The 21,253-nt window shown below is 40.1% G+C and overlaps 1 protein-coding gene across 1 annotated transcript in view; it reads right to left on the bottom strand.

Moving 5' to 3' along the window:
• Positions 1-17,991, bottom strand: part of kmt2e (lysine (K)-specific methyltransferase 2E) — a 53,899-nt gene extending 35,908 nt beyond the window's left edge. Inside the window, 2 exon segments of the mRNA XM_016475766.1 lie at positions 993-1,177; positions 17,631-17,991. Coding sequence (XP_016331252.1) covers positions 993-1,063 — 71 coding nt within the window. The 5' untranslated portion in view covers positions 1,064-1,177; positions 17,631-17,991.
• Between the last annotated feature and the right edge of the window lie 3,262 nt (positions 17,992-21,253).

Below are 21,253 nucleotides of genomic sequence, written 5' to 3'. Positions count from 1 at the left end.
CTCGCAATTGCGAGTTTATATCACGCAATTCTGACTTTATTTCTCAGAATTGCGAGTTTATATCTCACAATTATGACTTTTTAACTCGCAATTGCGAGTTTATATCACGCAATTCTGAGAAAAAAAGTCAGAATTGCAAGTTTGTATCACGCAATTCTGATAAAAAAAGTCAGAATTGTGAGATAAAAAGTCGCAATTACCTCTTTTATTTTTTATTCAGTGGCGGAAACGGGCTTCCATATATATGTGTGTGTGTGTGTGTGTGTGCATATACACACACACCTTGCTACGTGTACTGCGTTAGGCTAACCGAGACTTGTCATTTGCACTTATATATATTGTTGCTCTTTTGTTAAGTTTTAATTGCTTTTATTGTCCTCATTTGTAAGTTGCTTTGGATAAAAGCGTCTGCTAAATTACTAAATGTAAATGTAAATCTCTAAACTCTTAGGATCTGTATCACCTTTTAGTTTACTTGTAAGAATGAGACCATTGTACCAGACGCCCTGAGACTATTCAAATAATACCAAACATAACTGTAAATGTCACCTGCATTCATGTAGAACATTATATTCTACTATTGACCATTCTGAGTGAGCTGAGAGAAGGGAAGGATGGGTGAGGGGAAGGAAGGGGATGAGGCGGAACTGATGCATATGTGAGAGACGTTTTCCCGCATTTTCTCTCAGTGAGATGTGGAAACAGACGTCTGTATGTTAATGCACTGTGTGTTTTGTCCGTCTCAGAAGTGTCTGAGGTTCTGTAATTCTTACAACTGAAAAATCATTTCTTTTTCTATGGGGATGCAGTAGCAGCAGAGCATGTTTCTGATGAGAAAGAAGCAGATAGAAGAGAGAACGGAAGCGGTTGGTGGAAAAATCTGACTACAGATGCGTTTCTTTCTGCTGATGCAACCAGAGAATGAACAAAATGAAATGAACGGTAGTGATGAGTCAATATGAAAGGACACAGAGAGAAAGAGAGAAACTCACTCTGAGCCTGCAGCCATGTCCAGGTACGAGGTGTTTGCCGTGTCCACCCCTACTGGGATGACTAAGCTCATGACGTGCTGTGCTGGGAGTCTCTTGTCCTACTGAGTCCAGAGCACAGCAATCCAAAACACTGAGGCATGTCAGCCACAGCACTCATTGCACACATCTAAGTGCATCCACAAGGCCTGCAAAAAGACAGAGGGAAAAAAATCACTTTTAAAGTTTGACAATCAACTTTACACTAGATATAACAGAGCAATAAAAACGTGATGGGGCACATTCATAGACACTACACACAGACAGGGCACATATTACGAAACCTGGGTCATTACAGCTAGTATTGTAAACAGGATGTGACTGTTTAAAAGAGTAACTATGATTCATAAAACAAATATGAGGCCATGGTTGGCCCTGAGGCATGATATCACTCTTGCAGACATCAAGGGTTTCAGTTAACAGGAATACTATACATAAAATAACTTGTTACTTTCATTTTAAATAGATAAACAACTAAAGATCAGGTTTGTGCTGCAACATGTTGGTTTGGGTAAAGTTTCCTTAGCCCTAAAAGGAAAAAAAATCAGTGTTTGAACATGTCCTTTTGTAAGACATGGGAGGGGAAGTGAAGATTGTGTGGCAAAACCGCGTCCAATAACAGTGCTCGACCTTTGTAGAAACAACAAACAGGGTGAAGTGACTCCACATCGACTCAAGGGGGCGCAATTGCATGCTTGGTCACAGCCACCATGAAAGTGGAGGAGGAAGAGAGAGAGAGAGGAAATACAACATGGAGGCGGCCTTTTATATTTTCCGCTCTCATCCATAAACGTCCACTCATCTTGAGCGTGCACAGAGACGTGTGGTTGCCGCATTGCTTGCGAGAGGATTTATTGTGTGCAAAAGGCAAAAGCAAAAAAAACAAAGAATGGAAAGCTTAATGATTAAGCTTTGTATGTGTCGGGTAGAGGCAGACGAAGAGAAGCAGCTCTGTGGATAAAGGAGGGAACAGGCATTGACGGACATCAAAAGACAGCCGCAATAGCCAAACATGGGCTTCCCTTGCAAGTAACGTTTTAGTCCTGGTCAGAGGGGCTAAATATGTCACACTGACATACTTCCCTGAACAACAAACAGGGTGACTGGTGACAAAGGAATTAAAGTATGTGAGTATGTGTTGTAGTGATAAGTGGGACTAGAGGAGGGGCCAGATGCTGGGACATACAGTCTACAAATGAAACCTGGATTTTGGCAAGACTATTCAGCTACAAAACAGATAACAGGATGGAGGAATTCTAGCATTGTGCTAACGACTTCGCCTTACTAATCAATGTCTGTAAAAAAAAATTAAAAAAAGTCCATCAATTATATGTATTAATAATAAATATATTTTTAACATATATATTAGTTTTCAGTCCAATGATCCAGTAAGCGAATGCATTCAAACAATCCGTCCAAAACAACGCTAATATAAAGGAAACCAGGCTGATTACATCAGAACAGAGACTCGTGTTGCGTTTTCAGTGAATTATTCATTCCATTGTGTTTCGCTTTTAAACACGAGCTCTGTCATAAGAGCACGAGCCCTCACACATCGCGCGGTGTGAAGTACAGATTGAACGGACTGTCAACACAACACATGCAAACTATGTTTTCTCGACTGGATAACCAGTGTCTCGTTAGTAAAGTTTTGATGGATGAAGACTGCAATCAAGGTAAAGATGATTGCGGTGGCGTACAGGAGTCGTACAGTAAGCACTCGTGAGTCCGTTATATTAATGCGTGTAGGAGCGCTCTTGACACACTGATCGCACATTGTATTTATGCACAGACATTTCCATACATTCACGTTGTTTCCACACACATTCTCGATAATGTTTTGATGTTTATCATGTGTATTTCACATGACATTGTCATGTGTATGTTGCTGTTTAGTTATTCTGAATGGATCCGTGTACTGTAGTAGATATATGCAGTCAGCAGGCGGTTGGTTTAGGGTTTTTTTGGCATCTCCATGTGGCCCTGTTCAGTATCGCAACTTGACTTCTCTAAACTGTAAAAAAGCTATTTGCTGTTGCACTGTACACATACTATACAATTCTGATATTTTATTTTTTTCTTTCATATGTGCTTATATGGGCTCCTTATATCATTTGGTTCTTTGGTGTCCTTTTGGTGTTTCCTTTTGGAGTCCTTTTTTGGAAAGACATCTATATTTATCTTGAAAAAAGCTTGCAGAAAATACAGATTTTGGAGAATCACCCTTAAATCTTTTGGTTTACTTTGCTGAATATAGCAAATGATCACAAAAACATTTGAAACAAGATAAATGGTCTATGCTTAATTTCATGAAGTGTGCGATTAATCGCGATTAATTAGTTACAAAATTTTAATCTATAGACAGCCCTAATATATATATATATATATATATATATATATATATATATATATATATATATATATATATATATATATATATATATATATATATATATATATATATATATATATATATATATATATATATATATATATATATATATATATATATATATATATATATATATATATATATATATATATATATATATATATATATATATATATATATATATATATATATATATATATATATATATATATATATATATATATATATATATATATATATATATATATATATATATATATATATATATATATATATATATATATATATATATATATATATATATATATATATATATATATATATATATATATATATATATATATATATATATATATATATATATATATATATATATATATATATATATATATATATATATATATATATATATATATATATATATATATATATATATATATATATATATATATATATATATATATATATATATATATATATATATATATATATATATATATATATATATATATATATATATATATATATATATATATATATATATATATATATATATATATATATATATATATATATATATATATATATATATATATATACACACACATACATATTTATATGCATTATTTCTTGACAATATATATTTTGCTATTTATATATTTGATATCTTATATTATCTTAATGTTTATTTAACATTTTAAGAATTATTTACCCAAGCAAACTGTGCAGAGCAATAAAAATTTGTTTTATTACATTTTATTCAAATAGGCCTAGGTGTCATGTGACAATCACTGAATCTTTTCTTTTTACTTGATATTTAAATAATTTGATGAACTAGCATCTTATTAAAAAGAAAACAAATATAAAACTGAAATTCAAAATAATCTAAATTGACAACTATTTACCCACCAAAGCCAATTTTAACCCACATTTGGTTAATTTTGGATCAAGACTGTGATCCAGATCACTGCAAATAAACATAACATGAACTCACATGCCTGCACACAACACACACCTTGACCAGCCTTAACATGCCCCTATAAATACACACACTTACACTTCCCTATGAGGGTGGCATGTCTTCTGATCACTGTTTGGAAATAAGTTACAATGAGACTGTCATCTGCACATGCAGCATGTTGACTTCTAAACTGTGTGTGATGTGCGTGAGACGTGTGTGTGCCCTACGTAGACCATAAAGAGAGAGGCTTTAATCTGACAACATGTGTCCATTAGTGTGTGATTTACTCTGTAGGCAAATAATTCTTGTCCAAGTCAGGTCGCTTTCACAAGCACAGTGGGTCTGATATATTGGGGATGTTTCGACTGCTGTGAAAAATGAATGGAGTTTCACAGCTCTTGAAAAAGCACAGGAAAGAATAGCTCTGTTCCAAATCTAGTGAACTGTCTTGCTGTCTTTTGTTTACATAGGCAGCTGTATCCTGAATTAATTGGAACCTAATAAGTGACTGATTTGGAATGCTATACATAAGCAGCATTATGGCTGTCCACACCAATAGAGACCAGGAGGCGCCTCTCACAATTGATCTGAATAAAGTTTTGATGTTAGCAAAATACAGATCACACATAAAAACTAATTACACTGAAGTATATGCCTTTTCTATCTATATCTCAACTGATTCCACTATGATGGATGTACTACATATGTAGGGATGGAACGGTTACCGGTTTCACGATAAATCACGATAAAATGCCCTGACGTTATCGTTTAAAATTTAATTATCATCAAAACCGTATTTGATTATCGCGATTTTGAAAACTCGCGGTAAATCCTGTCCAGCCAGCATCAGTCTGACGCAGAAGCAAGCAGCATGCAATGTTGTTGTTTTTTTTGTTTGTTTTTTTGCACGAGACGAAATGGCGGAAGGCAGTGACAGCGCTCGGGAGATTTTTCAGCCATCTAAAGGCCAATTCACACCACACCGACAAACGCCAACAGACACGTTGGCCGCTGGATTTAGAATTTTATGAAAAATAACTGTCATGTTCACACTGCCCCAACAGACACCAACAGACTTCAAGTCAGGGAGCGTTAACTAGGGGGAAAATGGATGATACTGTAACAACAATCAAAATGATACTGTTATTAATGTCTTTGGTAATATTGTAAGGCAGTTTTATTATAATAATAATATATTGTCAAATAAATTTCCGTTGTGAAATTTCCCAAGCGCTGTAGCGATCGATCTGATCGCATTCCCCCTCGCGTTGCGGTTGGTATACTCGGCCACACCCACCGCATAAAGCTCTGGCCTCTCCTCCCAAAGATCCAAAAACTGTTCCTCTTTCTGGTTTGTCCAGAAACCTGCCATTTTTAAAGTTATTTTCCTAAGCGCGCCCAGCACCTACTTGCAGTCTTGCCTCATTGTCATGACAACGGCTCGTGGCCAGGTCAGATTACGTCAGAGTTTGTTGTCGTTTATTGGAAAATCATATCACCCTGCTCAGACATTCCACGACCCAACAAACGCCGATTAAACATGTTCAGTCGGGTTAAAACCAACTCCGATCAACACCAACAAACGCCGACAGGGGTAACACACGGATCCAACAAACTCCCACAGACTAGTCTGTGGGCGTTTGTCGGTGCGGTGTGAATTGGCCTTAAGAGGACCAAATCGGTGGTCTGGTCGTATTTTGGCTTTTACAAGAGTCCTGAAGGAAATTTAATAGAGGACGGTCACCCTGTCTGCCGATCTTGCAAGAAGAAAGTCGCTGCAAAATGGGGAAACGCATCAAATTTGGTCAGTCATCTTCGTGACCACCACCCACTTAGGGATGGCTCGATACCACAATTTTGACTTCGGTACGATACTAGGATCTAATACCTCGGTATCGATACTAAATCGATACCATAGGTGACAAATAACCAGCCTCAAAATATAAGTGAATTGAAAACAATTTTATTAAACGCACTGCTTGGAACTCTGCATGAAAAATTGTGCAAACAAAATGTAAAAAAAAAAAACAAAAAAAAAAACAACCTACATTGACCATAGGTCAGATTTTGAAGAAAAAAAACTGAAGTGATAAAATTAAAATAGGATCATCTCTTCATAAAATGGGTTCACATCTTCACATATTTTCAGTCTTTATTTTTTTGCTAGCTCCTTTGTTAGCTGCAGATTTTTGGACAGGAAAACTAATGTGTCAACGCTGTCACTTGATAGTCTGGACCTTAGTGGGCTACAGATCAGGCCTGATGTACTGAAAACTCTCTCAGAGGCTGAGCTTGATGATGGAATGCAAAGGTAATATTTGGCAAATGTTGAAAGAATGGGGAGTCTTGATTCATGCCTTTTCCACCGAGAAAGTGGGTTTTCTGTGGCACTGGTCTCTTCCATGGTCTTGTATGTGTGGAGTAGGGCTGCACGATAAATCGCAGCCGATATTTAATGCGCATCTTGTCAGAAACCCGGTTCTGTAATCAGCGGTAAATCTGCATCACATGCGTGCTTTCACATTGAGCAGCATTAACTACACAGAGCCGTTGTTCACTGACAAGCTGCGCAAAACCACGTTCATATTTAGCAGTAATATGCCCTTCATCACTATTACTAATACTAAAAATAATATTACTGATCTTATTAAAATAAAAGTCTAAATTAAATATATTGTATATAAGTGATTTATTATTATTATTATTATTAGGGCTTCATGTTAATGTTAATTTAATGTTTATGCTAAAAAAAAGTGCATATAGCTGCTAATTGTATTTGTTGTTTGTTGATTTTCAAATATAAAACTTATTTAAATGTTTTCAGTGTGTGTATCAGTTATTTTTGAACATTTTCATCAAATTTGAACAAAACCGTGATAATATTGATAACCGTGATAACGTTGGTCACTATAATCGTGATATGAAATTTTCATACTGTTACAGCCCTATACATATGTTACATTTTAGCATGAGGATTTAAGGAAAAACGCTATACTTTTTTTTTAAACAGTTAAAAACAAACAAACAAAAAACTCTTAATTCAGCTGTTTCAGGCCAGTCAGTTTTTTTTAAATAGAACCCATTCAATATGTTTCTATAATAATAATTTGATTTTATTAAGTTATAAAAACAAATCAATAAAGAAATATTTATATAGTTATGTAATATAGTAATATTGTACTACAAAATAAAAAAAAATTAATAAGTAATAATAATTATTACTATTATCATTACTACTATTATTATTATTTTATTTTACAGAACAGTAAAATTTCAATGCCAATATTCATGGATGTAAGCTTAGCAAAACAAAACAGTTCAATTACTGACTTGCTGTTCACATGACAATGTGTAGTAAGCGTAATACATATCCACAAAAGATTTACAGTATTTAGATTGTAATAAATGGTATTTTAACTTTGGTTGCTTGGAGAATAGCTAGAAACAATATTGTTGTTGTTTTTATACCAAGTCCAAGCTGAATTTCAGGGTTTGGAAAGGGGGAATGGAGACCATTCTTCAAAAACTAAATCCTGTGGGACCACAGGTGCCCTAAATTGCTCCCTAAGTAGGCAGCTTACTATGTTTTGGAACAGAGCTTAAGTTACCATGCCCTCTTCATGAAGGGGTAACAAACAAAGGAAAAAGGCAAACGAGAGACAACATTGTGTTGTGTAATAAACCCATTTCCCTTAGAAAGCATACAGTGGTCTCTTTCCAGCTTTCTCACACCGAGTCTGTTCTTCTTGGCCTCAGCAGGGCAATCCTGCCATCACTGCTCAGGAATGCACGCGTGCGCACTGCCTCTCCATACACACACACACACACACACACACACACACACACACACACACACAGATAACCATCACATATCTTCTCCAAACAGCCAAATGTACCCTTTCTTTTCCCACAAACACACACATGCATATATTCATCAAAAATCACCCTCCTCGAAAATGTAAACGGGAGGTGTGGAAAAATCTAGTACAGTAGAGCATTCCTGGCTAAATCCGAGCATTCAGACTGCCTCCGACACGCCCATTTCCTTTAGTAGAACCGTCTGCCACTCATGAGGCACACAGCCAGAGAGAGAGGGAGGAAAATAAAAAGAAAAATTTCAGGGTTTGGAAAGGGGGAATGGAGACCTTCTTCAAAAACTAAATCCTGTAGGACACTCTGACCACAGATACCCCACGAAATGCTCCCTAAGCAGGCAGCTCACTGTGTTTTAATATAAAGCTTAAGTGACCGTGCCCTCTTCATGAAGGCATAACAACATTGTGCTGTGTAATAAACCCATTTCCCTTAGAAAGCATACAGTGGTCTCTTTCCAGCTTTCTCACACCGAGTCTGTTCTTCTTGGCCTCAGCAGGGCAATCCTGCCATCACTGCTCAGGAATGTACGCGTGCGCACTGCCTCTCCGTACACACACACACACACACACACACACACACACACACACACACACACACAGATAACCATCACATATCTTCTCCAAACAGCCAAATGTACCCTTTCTTTTCCCACAAACACACACATGCATATATTCATCAAAAATCACCCTCCTCGAAAATGTAAACGGGAGGTGTGGAAAAATCTAGTACAGTAGAGCATTCCTGGCTAAATCCGAGCATTCAGACTGCCTCCGACACGCCCATTTCCTTTAGTAGAACCGTCTGCCACTCATGAGGCACACAGCCAGAGAGAGAGGGAGGAAAATAAAAAGAAAGAAAAACGCTTCCCTGCCCTACCCGGATTTCTTTCCCTCCCCTTTGCACTTCCTAAATAAGCCCTTGAAAGTAAGAGGGGAAGGGAGGGAAAAGGGGGAGATGGCTGCAGAATACGAGACCAATTAAATGGTCATGAGGAAAGAGAAGCCATTTAAAGAGCCTATGAAAAGATAAGCAGCTTTCGAAACAAAAATATAAAACACACGCAATGTTATGTACCACATGTAATATTCCTTTTCTCTGTCCTGTCCTTCCAGTGGCTCCCAAACTATCCATCTAAGGAATGAAGATGAGAAAACATTTCTGGTACAGAAACTGTCAGCTGAATCCAACTGTTTTTCCTCCTCGCTCTGTATGGACACAATGTCGTACGGGAAGCTCCTCCTTCCAGCAGCTCGCTACAGCAGGCAGGGAAACCCACAGACTCATGTAGGAGTGTCAACACATGTTTTCTCCTTTCTCTCCCCGTTTCTCCCTCGCTCTCTCCCACAGTCATTTTCCTGGTTCACTTTGTCTGATTTTCAGCGGGGAGTGATGGAAATAGAGCAGGCTTCCAAACGCTAGCCCCGGCGATGTGACTTCACACCATTCTCGCAGGCTGAAGTCATTGCAGCCTACACTACACTGAGGCTTTAAACAACCACGTGCCTCAAAAATGCACGAACGTACGCCAAGAGCTTTTCCTGACTGTCACTGATAAAGATGCATGAGGTACGAGGTCGTGTCACCTTTGATCGCGTCTTCCTGCGAGACAAATACGCCACAATCCGAGAACAATCACGCACCGTCAGTGCTGAAGAGACAAATAATAACTTGGTGGATGATAAAACAGGTGAAAACAATTCACAGACCTGAGCCACGTCCAGAGGCCAGAATTTCATAAAGACCTCAGGGTGGGCTCTTTTGACTTGGGCCAGTAAGCAAGGACATGTCTTGGGCATGTATTTTATCTTGGTCTCTCTAACAAGCGTTAATGAGCACACTTGACATTCTTAAATTAGATAAGGATGACTGATCACAAACAAAATCAATGATGCACATCCCCCATCTAGAAAAGTGTGTTTCATCAAGAAAACCAGATTATTATTATTTCTGAAGAAAATGTGAAAGATGCCTGCCATAGCGATAATCACAGCTACAATGCTAGGTTGTTGATAGGTCGTTTCTGAGAGATTTCAAGTATGTTGCTATGTGGGTGCATACTGGCCTAGTTGAAGTCTCTAAGATATTCTGGTCCCTAAATATGGCCTGTGATTACAAGGTCAAAAAATCTTGTGGAATTGTTCACAGCAAGGTAATTACAATCCATTTAGAAAACAGACTGCATGAATTTTCATTTCAAGCTGGTTTGTTCAAATATCTGCCTTAGCAAACCATTAAAACCCAAACAAAGACAAATTTCCTCCCTCATATTTAATAGCAGTTTTGGAGTATCAGAATGTATGCACATGAATGGATGTGCAGGAGTCAAATCAGTCAGTCACAATAGTGCCATGGGCGAAAAGGACAGTCAGGGCCACTCAGACTTCATGATGGCACAGCTGCATGATTTCACGCCTAGATCGCACCATTACATCACAAACACCCCACAATAACAATCAATCACACATTTATAAATGAGTAGGATGAGGTGCTGCACCCTTGCCTGTCTGCTCTATGGGACACCCACACAGCCAGAGAGAGAGGGAGGAAAATAAAAAGAAAGAAAAACGCTTCCCTGCCCTACCCGGATTTCTTTCCCTCCCCTTTGCACTTCCTAAATAAGCCCTTGAAAGTAAGAGGGGAAGGGAGGGAAAAGGGGGAGATGGCTGCAGAATACGAGACCAATTAAATGGTCATGAGGAAAGAGAAGCCATTTAAAGAGCCTATGAAAAGATAAGCAGCTTTCGAAACAAAAATATAAAACACACGCAATGTTATGTACCACATGTAATATTCCTTTTCTCTGTCCTGTCCTTCCAGTGGCTCCCAAACTATCCATCTAAGGAATGAAGATGAGAAAACATTTCTGGTACAGAAACTGTCAGCTGAATCCAACTGTTTTTCCTCCTCGCTCTGTATGGACACAATGTCGTACGGGAAGCTCCTCCTTCCAGCAGCTCGCTACAGCAGGCAGGGAAACCCACAGACTCATGTAGGAGTGTCAACACATGTTTTCTCCTTTCTCTCCCCGTTTCTCCCTCGCTCTCTCCCACAGTCATTTTCCTGGTTCACTTTGTCTGATTTTCAGCGGGGAGTGATGGAAATAGAGCAGGCTTCCAAACGCTAGCCCCGGCGATGTGACTTCACACCATTCTCGCAGGCTGAAGTCATTGCAGCCTACACTACACTGAGGCTTTAAACAACCACGTGCCTCAAAAATGCACGAACGTACGCCAAGAGCTTTTCCTGACTGTCACTGATAAAGATGCATGAGGTACGAGGTCGTGTCACCTTTGATCGCGTCTTCCTGCGAGACAAATACGCCACAATCCGAGAACAATCACGCACCGTCAGTGCTGAAGAGACAAATAATAACTTGGTGGATGATAAAACAGGTGAAAACAATTCACAGACCTGAGCCACGTCCAGAGGCCAGAATTTCATAAAGACCTCAGGGTGGGCTCTTTTGACTTGGGCCAGTAAGCAAGGACATGTCTTGGGCATGTATTTTATCTTGGTCTCTCTAACAAGCGTTAATGAGCACACTTGACATTCTTAAATTAGATAAGGATGACTGATCACAAACAAAATCAATGATGCACATCCCCCATCTAGAAAAGTGTGTTTCATCAAGAAAACCAGATTATTATTATTTCTGAAGAAAATGTGAAAGATGCCTGCCATAGCGATAATCACAGCTACAATGCTAGGTTGTTGATAGGTCGTTTCTGAGAGATTTCAAGTATGTTGCTATGTGGGTGCATACTGGCCTAGTTGAAGTCTCTAAGATATTCTGGTCCCTAAATATGGCCTGTGATTACAAGGTCAAAAAATCTTGTGGAATTGTTCACAGCAAGGTAATTACAATCCATTTAGAAAACAGACTGCATGAATTTTCATTTCAAGCTGGTTTGTTCAAATATCTGCCTTAGCAAACCATTAAAACCCAAACAAAGACAAATTTCCTCCCTCATATTTAATAGCAGTTTTGGAGTATCAGAATGTATGCACATGAATGGATGTGCAGGAGTCAAATCAGTCAGTCACAATAGTGCCATGGGCGAAAAGGACAGTCAGGGCCACTCAGACTTCATGATGGCACAGCTGCATGATTTCACGCCTAGATCGCACCATTACATCACAAACACCCCACAATAACAATCAATCACACATTTATAAATGAGTAGGATGAGGTATTGCACCCTCGCCTGTCTGCTCTATGGGACACCTGTCATGTAGGTAGGGCCCGTTGAGAGAGCTCGGTTACAGCCAGCAAACAAAAACAGGTTACCCGAGCCCACAGCTCCTCCCTGCACATCTCTCACGTGACCTTATGGCACTAACAGGCCTCCCGGTGGAACTAGCCACCAGCATACACGATTAACCACACCTCAGCTCAATAAAACATGGGCTCTACATATAAAAACACAGTATCTTGTAAGTTATCTCATACAAGTCGAGAAAACCGGAAAGGCTCTGGAGTGTGTTTTGTCAGATTTTAGCATGTGTGTGTGTGTGCAAAGATGCGTCACCTGAGACTGCGATTCTGAGCCACCTGCCTCTCTCTCCCTTTATAACCTCCATTTCGTCCACTTTACTTCTCCATCCCTCTGTCAACACAGAGAACAAACAGACACACACACACACAGCGTTGAGTCACCCATGTGCAGTGAGGCTAGAATGCGTGTGTGACGTGACAACCTGACAGACAGGATGGTGAATGCAGCTGCTGCTGAGCTGTTTATGCTGATCGGAATTGCATGTTTCAAACATTCAGGCAGATATGTTCTGAAAAAAGTCAAAATAATAGAATATATAACTTTATTATGCCCTAGTACAATAAGAATCTTCACTTCTTATATCAGTTGTCATATACAACCTTAACCTTTCCATGCATCCCTAGGATGCAATGACATTAAAAAAAAGACAGGTTATGCAAAACATGAGACCGTCGAGTGTTCATTCGGAACTCTTCAAGTTCATCCGCCGTGTTTTCATCCAATGAGACACAGCGGGGTTGAAATGCACTACGTTTACCATTTAAAAACAAGCCAGGTTTTTGCAGCAAAGCAAGCTTCTGCTTCATTCTCCGTGTGGATCACTTCCCTCTGGTGTCGCTGTCGGAGTTGTGAGCTGTGTGTTGATGTGCGTAGGCTGATGTTCCATCCTCTTTGCACAGCTGCACAGCCTCGCTGTGATGTCACACCACTACATGCCAACGATTGGACATCCACCTACAGGAAACGCCTGTCAGAAAGCCACAGCCTGCACTGTACATGGTCTGCTCCTCTCGTTATCTGTATTCAAGCATAGGTTTGAGCTTTTCCATGCAAAAAACATTGCCACAGACAAAAATATAGTATTCATGGAGCAAATCAGCATTTATACAATACATGACAAATCCGTTCTTAATGGCCATCTTGAATCCCAGCCATGGTGCTGTCCTGAAGAAAAAGGGTCCAAAGCATGTGCTTGGCAAGTGTCTCAGACCATCATCTCACCCGTGGCTGACAAAGTTTGCACCACAGAGGCCGGTCTCACAGTTTGGCTAAGGAAATCATTTAGCACATATCACTGGATTCTACAAGAAATACACACAAAATGGCGTTTTAAAAAAAGCTGTTGGAGCAACGCCTTGGTTTTTATAACGGAAAGCCTTTCCAAATATGACCATAGTGCCAAAAGTTATAGGAACAGCGCTGCGGTTAACAAAGGCAGCAAGTGATTTCTATTGATGAAAACGCATTTACAACATTAACGTATGTTACGCAGGATGAGGCCTTGAGTGGTGCCCACACACAGTTATATGGGTGGACTTCCACAGTCAAACTTTCCACAGTCATGCATCTGCTACGGCCAGTGGATGTGAGGTGAAAGGAGAGCTCGGGGGGGGGGTCTTTGTCAATGTCAAAGGAGAAACAATCGAGTCACAGCTGTTATCTCACAGCTTGACCCTGTAAGCTATTCTACCTGCCCCCAAAAGCTACAGCAACACGTGCATCAGGCTGAGCGAAAGAAACCAGACACATTAAGTGTGATAAAACGCATAAACATCAGCATTCATGTGCGGCGTGATGGCTTGACCCGCTGGATAACTGAAGCCCCCGATGAAGAGCTATCAGTTCACGCACGAGCATTCCTATCCAAGATCAAGATGCCCTTTTTGCAGCATCATCGTCTATTCATTACGCATTAGGGCCCATGTTTACCGCTCTGATGAATAACCACATTCTTCTGGACCTGTAAACTCCCCGCTGACCAGAGGGAGGGAGCAGTAATCATGAGAGAAATATGACAGCTGTGTGGGTTGCGCTCTTTTCAATACTGCAGTAAACTCAACAGCATCCTCAAATAAAGTTGTACTCCTTGGTGTGGCCGTTAAACCAAAACTGTAATTGCTGAGTAGTTTTAAGATGCAGATGGTTGTGCGTGAGCTCTAGAAACATCTCATTTCCTGTTAATACTTTAGGTGAGGCAATGCACACATCTAGGTTTCTGGTACAGCACAACCTTTCCTTTCATAGTCAAGAATCTCCAGTAAGGTAAACTATGTGACAAAAGAATTTCCTAGAGTTGGGTGGTATGACGAAGTTCTTATTTCACAATACGAGTAATTTTATTTCACAAAGAAGCTATTTTTGTAATTTTATTTATTCTTTATTACAAATTAGAAACAATATGCAAATAACAATAGGAGAAATACAATATAAGAAAGATATAAATGAAACAAATAGCCTATTGCTTCAAGTTTTTCAGGTACAGTAGGTCTATTTAACAATATCATGTAAGAAATACTGCAGAAATCAAATCGAACGAAAAAACACGGCAGTCTTCACTGTATGAATTATATTCATATTTTTTTATTAAAGACATTGCAATGTCTTAAAAATATTAAAAGCATTTTGTGTGTATTTGAACGTTCAAGCGCAATAAGCTGTGAAATAGAACTCATTCTGAGGAGTCAACGGAAGAACCGTTTTTTTTTTTTTTACGATTATTTCTTTATTGCTATAACATTGTGTAACACTATTTACATATCGCAGAATAGCAAAAACCTCTATCGATGAAACGGTACATATATCGTCATACCACCCAGGCCTAGAATATATTGTGTTGTGAAACGAGGAAGGAAGCAGATTAGTTGTTTGAGCTAGATTGAAGATTGTCTGTGCTACTATGAAACAAAGATGAGCAGTGCCAGTAATAAATCCCTTATTGTTCCTTCCACAAAGGGCTGCATGTTTATACTTTTACTTAATTCCAGTGTGACATCTTGCCAACACCTGTCTCATGTTTAGCACACTTAAACTTCTAGTAAAGACAACAATTATCTGTTTATCCTCTATGAAAACAACCATTTGAAGGGGGAAAGCTTTTGTTGAACACTGTAAGGGCAACAACGACAGATCACTTGTCGTGTATTATACTTTGCTTCATGAATGAGCTGAGATTTGAGTGTTGTACATACATTTATGATGGTTTATCCCGGTTTAGCAACAAGGCTGCACATCTAGCACACTCATGTGGTTCAGTTTATGTGCTAAAGCCCTGAACGCAAGCTATAAGCATATTTGGTGAAACACAGCAATGTATTTTTCTGGTGTGTGTTGTGCACTTGCCTGTGGGTGAGTGTGTTGGCGCTGCAGTGTGTGTGAGCTGATCTAGGGGTGTGGAGGCTTTCATTCCCACAACATCAACTCATCCGCCATTTTCACTAAGCACCTGAGAGGAAATACTGCGCTCGAAGACTCGCTGAAATTTGACAGAAAACGGCCAAGATCACAAGAAACCCGCCCTTTCACATATGCTTAAGTATCTATTTGTCAAATGCGCTGTTTTTGTGCTGGAACGAAGTGTTTGCGTCGTTTCTGCGTAGCTAGCGACTCTGACTGACGACGACTAGCTAACCTCAACTTGCCTCACAATGTACGCGATTATCTGAGGGGGAAAGTGCGTTTTAACGACTTCGTTTGGCGTTTAAATAACCAAATGATCTGTTAGCACGTCTACATTGCTAAACCAAACGCGTCGGGTCGACTAATTAATCAACATCCTTGCAAACAGCTAGTCGGTGAAGCTAAATGCTTAGCTTGCTAAGCTAATGCGCAGCGATATGATACACTGGAGCATTTAAGGTATACATCAAATTTCCAACAATAAATATCAAACCCTAATCGTCCTAAACCTAAAAACGCGTCGAGTGACGGTTCATTGGCTACAAATGGCATAACTGCGCAGTTCGCTGGTAAAGCAGCGCGGTTCTGGTCCAGTTTGAGGAAAAGCTAAAGCAGATCTGACTACATGAACCGAGCCCGAACCCCTCCCCCATGCCTGCAGCACTCATTATCAGCACACAACCACACAAAACACATCAGACAGACACTAAATAAGCGCTCATTTTCTGTCCTCTTTGCTAAGTCTATGCATTATTATGCTAAGCAGCACTTAAGTCGTATTCTCTGCAGCGATTAGAGCAAGTCCAAAAACAATAGATTAAAATCACATATCGTATTTTAGATGGCCTTACTACTATGAGTCAGTGCTAGTCAATAGGCTTAAAAAGTGTGTTTGTTTGCTGGGTATGGGATAAGAGTGGACCTAGTGAATGGTTAGCTGGAGTTGAGAGGTGTAAACAAAAGCCCTGTTGTTGCAGGCTCTGTCAGAGCACAACGTGCCATTTTAAACATTTCACACCTCTCATTCTCTAAAATGCACAACAAAAACACGTGTAAATAGTTGTAAACGTGTGCATATCACCGTCAGGACTGTAGATAAGTGGCGGGAGCAACATATCGTGGGACGTGACCACGACTTCACCAAACGTGAAACACTCAAAGCAGTTTTTTTTGCAGCACATCCCAGCATCTAAAGAGATTATTGAAGTCTTGAGCCGTTTCTTTCTTGGCTGGCTAACTTGCTAGCATTTCTCCAGTGACTGCTGGTGTTGCTAGCAGCTTTACAACAACGCAAGAGAAACGACAACGAGTTTCCGCTACTCTTGTGTGCAGCTTTTCTGGTTGCTACCACTATAAAACAGCGATACAATTTAAGATCTTTCCTTCTGCGAGGCATTAACGGTGGGTGTGAGCTAGCTAGCCACCTTAGCTGCTAAATTAAGTCATACACTGCTCGGATTGCCCTCTTTACAACAAGCCAGGTGGGATTTAACGTTATACCTCAAAAGGAGGGCTGACAAATGCACAGCGGCGTTGTAATTACATCTAAGTTTAACAAACTATTAATACAAGCTCATTAAAGCCAATTTCAGCATCCACACGAGGATGGGACTCTCTTCAGCAAGTCACTTAGCCACTGGCATCAAACAACCATCTCTAATAAACAAACAGATAGCTGTAGGATTTCGGCAGGTACTTACCGTTGATGTCCACTGTAATAACTGTGAATAGAGACACGGGGGACTCGGGTGAGACCCCGCCGCCTGATCTAACAGTTACCACACAACCAAAACAATACTTCGCTCTCCACTGCAGGTGTGTAACAAAGCTTTACAAATCGCGCTATTTCGCACCTGTATTTCGCTTCGTGGTGCTCTAATCCCAAAGTACAGTTAGAGTCTGTTAAAGCCCGATAATTTTGTCCGTATCTGTGCCGACAGTTAGAAACTGGATCCCTTCAATCCTGTCTCTTTTCCCTGTGCAAAAATGGCGGCCCTGGCAGAAGTGCCGTGACTCCGCCTCCCCCCGCTCACCCCCGCTCGGCTCTCTGTCACTGCGCGCTCCGCCTCTACATTCCGCGGGGTTTCCCAGCGCAGACCCTCAGGGGCGCGGGCTGGAGAGAGAGAGTGAGTTCATCCACGGCGAGCATTCTTCTCATCATACAGTCCAAACATAGGGCTCTGCAGCCCGCTGTGGAGAAATGAGCCTGAAGGCTCGGCCTAGCGAGATGAATGCCTAAAGAAGGAAAAAATACTGCAATTAAGATTATAGTGAGTCACTTATTACATTTAGTCATTTAGCAGACGCTTTTATCCAAAGCGACATTACTCCAGTATAAAGTCACATGATCCTTCAGAAATCATTCTAATATGCTGATTTCTTATCAGTGCTGGAAACTGTTGTGCTGCTTAGTATTTTTTGGAACCTGTGATACATTTTTTCAGGATTCTTTGATGAAGAAAAAGCTAAAAAGAAGAGCATTTATTTAAAATAGAAATCTTTTCGACAAGTTTTTTTTTAAAGAATAGAATTAGAATAGAGAGTGCTAGAGTTAGATGGTCAAATAAAGATGGAAGAGATGTGTTTTTAGCTGATTCTTGAAGATGGATAAGGACTCAGCTGCTCGGATTGAGTTGGGCAGATCATTCCACCAGGAGGGAATTATTATAGTTATTATTATTATTATTATTATTATTATTATAATTATTATAAGAAACCCTCAACACAACAGGACTTCCAAACTGAATTTTGAGTACTTGTTTTGTAGTATAAACAATGAGGAATGAGGAAAAAGTGAACTTCAAAAACCAAGTTGATGCACTTAATTATCTGAGAAAAAAAAATGTGTTGAAATAGCCCCCTATACCCTTATATAGTGCATTATCTGATGGGACAGCCATTTGTAGTGGTGTCCAAAACCATAGTGGACATTATCGAGTGCACTCATTCAATCCCACAATGCACCTCATCTTGCCAGAAGATGGCGCCATTCACAGCACTTCCACTGCACTCAGTGTCCGAATTCGCTTACTCATATTTATTCACGCATTCAGTGGACTATATTAGATGGAGTAATATAGGGAATAGTGAATGGGGGTGATTTCGGATACAGCCGAAGTGTTGGATACTTCATGCACTCAACTGTCACAGTTTTTCCACACTTAGCGGACTTTGATGTTGGATGACAAAATAACTTCGTACGCTAGAGTGCATAGTGTATAAACACATATTTAGGGACACAACTGCTGTTGCTAAGGTGTTCTGGATGGTTGATAAGTGGTCATGAGGTAGAAGAGTTCACCTGATATTTTGGTTTCTAAATATGGCTCGGGGCCCTCCTTCAGTATAAATCTATGGGATTTGTTTGCTCAACCACCAGGCAAAAATGCAGTTGCAAGTAATATAAGTAATAGCAGAGTAAGCCACATGATTTGAGGTGACATTCATGTCCTAGCACAAATGATGCATCCCAAAGTTTGTCTGAATCCCTAAACCTAAGGGTGTGTTCATACTTGTCATGTTTGGTTTGATTAAAACGAACCCTGGTGTGATTGCTCTGTTAGTGCGGTTCGTTTGATTAAAGGTCTTTGCACACCGAGTCCGAAACTTTCGTATGCGTTTTTCAGTTTTTTCCATATTCGTATATCAAAATGCTTGCTACGGATGCGAAAACGCAGAAAATCGAACCTGGTCCAAATTTTTTTTATGACGGACGAAAGTTTCGGAGGCAGTGTGTAAACGTGATTGACAACGTGAGGTCGTATTTATTTTTCAACGTGCGAACATTTTGGACGAAAAATTCGGACTCAGTGTGCAGAGACCTTAAGTGTGAACGCTACCATCCGAGCCCTGATGCGCACCAAACAAGCAGACCGAGACCGCTAAGGGTGTGTTCACACTTGTAGTTCAGTTCGTTTGGTTCATTTGGTCCAGACCAAAAAGGAAAATGATACATTTGGTCCTGGTCCGCTTAGCGTTCACATTGGCATTTTTGACAGCGAACCTAAAGGCAAAGTGATACGTTCACAACCTGATTTGTCGGCTTGAATTAAGTATATATCGTGACGGAACTCACCAAACACCCCAAACAAAAGGTGTGTTAGACTTAAAGCGGCAGTTCGAATGAAATATGAACGCAACACGGACCAAATACTTCTAAACAAACCAAAAACAGGAAGTAATGACAAGATGCGATGCTATGCGACATGATTTGACGACGTGGAACGAGCGGTATATTAAAAACAAAATGAGCAGAGGGCAAACGTGGAGCAAGAGGAGGTAAAGTGCCTTTTATGAGCTCTTCGTGAGTTCGCATGTGGTGAAAATAAAATCATAAGTACAACGTTTCAACGTCCAGCAGACGGCGTTAGGTGTATTCGACTTAGGTCCCAAATGGAACACTTCATGTGCACTTTCGGTCTTGCGGGCTGACAATGGCCGCCGTGTGCGTCCGTTAAGTCAAAGACTATAGAATACCCAAGACATGTCACTCGTATAGTTTTGAATGGGGAAAAATGCAATGCTCAATATGGCCGCTCAATCGCAGGAAGCCCCGCCTTCTGAATGAAAGAGCCAATCACTAATCGGTAAAGTCAACGCGTCACTGCAGCTGCCGTTAGAAGTCCCGGTTGCTATAGAACGGTCAGCGTTCTGAGACATGCGCACTGGCTGATCTAGCCTGAATAATAAGCTTTTTATAACGCTATTTGAGCAAAATAAACAACATTTATGACACAGTTGATGTCAGATTTCTTTGGTGATTAAAAATATGAAATTTAATAGCAAGCTTAGTGAACAGTTTTGTAGAATTTTATGTTTCCCCATTCAAAGAGATAGGAGTTGCACTTGCATGCCCGAGAGGCGTTTCAAAGATGGCCGCCGAGTAACATGACTTGTCTTAAAGGGACTTTGATTAAGTCCACGAGACCGTAGGGTGTTCCATTCATCATTTTAGCGTTCAAAAGTGTGCTCGCGAGCGCCCCCTTTGTGGCCGCTATGCGCCCTCGATGCGCACTTCTGCCGAGCCCGCACTGGGGTGAGCTCCGCACCAGACTTCTACCCGACAGTCAAAGCGGCATTACGTCACGAAAGTGCAGACTCAGAGAAAAACCTTGAGGGTTTAGGGTGTGATTTGGGACAGGGCCTATTTCACGTGGCGATGTGCACATACACTGCAGTGACGCATTACGGCTCTGACGATGTTTTGTTCCATCCACGGTGCCAACTCACACCAGAAGCATTTCATTCAAGTGACAGGATTCGCGAGACCACATTATTTGCCTGTCCGACATTGATATTTTAAATTAAAACTTACCACTGACAG

Source organism: Sinocyclocheilus anshuiensis, unplaced genomic scaffold (genome assembly GCF_001515605.1).
Source record: "Sinocyclocheilus anshuiensis isolate Anshui unplaced genomic scaffold, SAMN03320099.WGS_v1.1 scaffold200, whole genome shotgun sequence".
NCBI classification, from domain to species: Eukaryota; Metazoa; Chordata; class Actinopteri; order Cypriniformes; family Cyprinidae; genus Sinocyclocheilus; species Sinocyclocheilus anshuiensis.
This window is presented reverse-complemented; position numbering and strand designations above follow the sequence as displayed.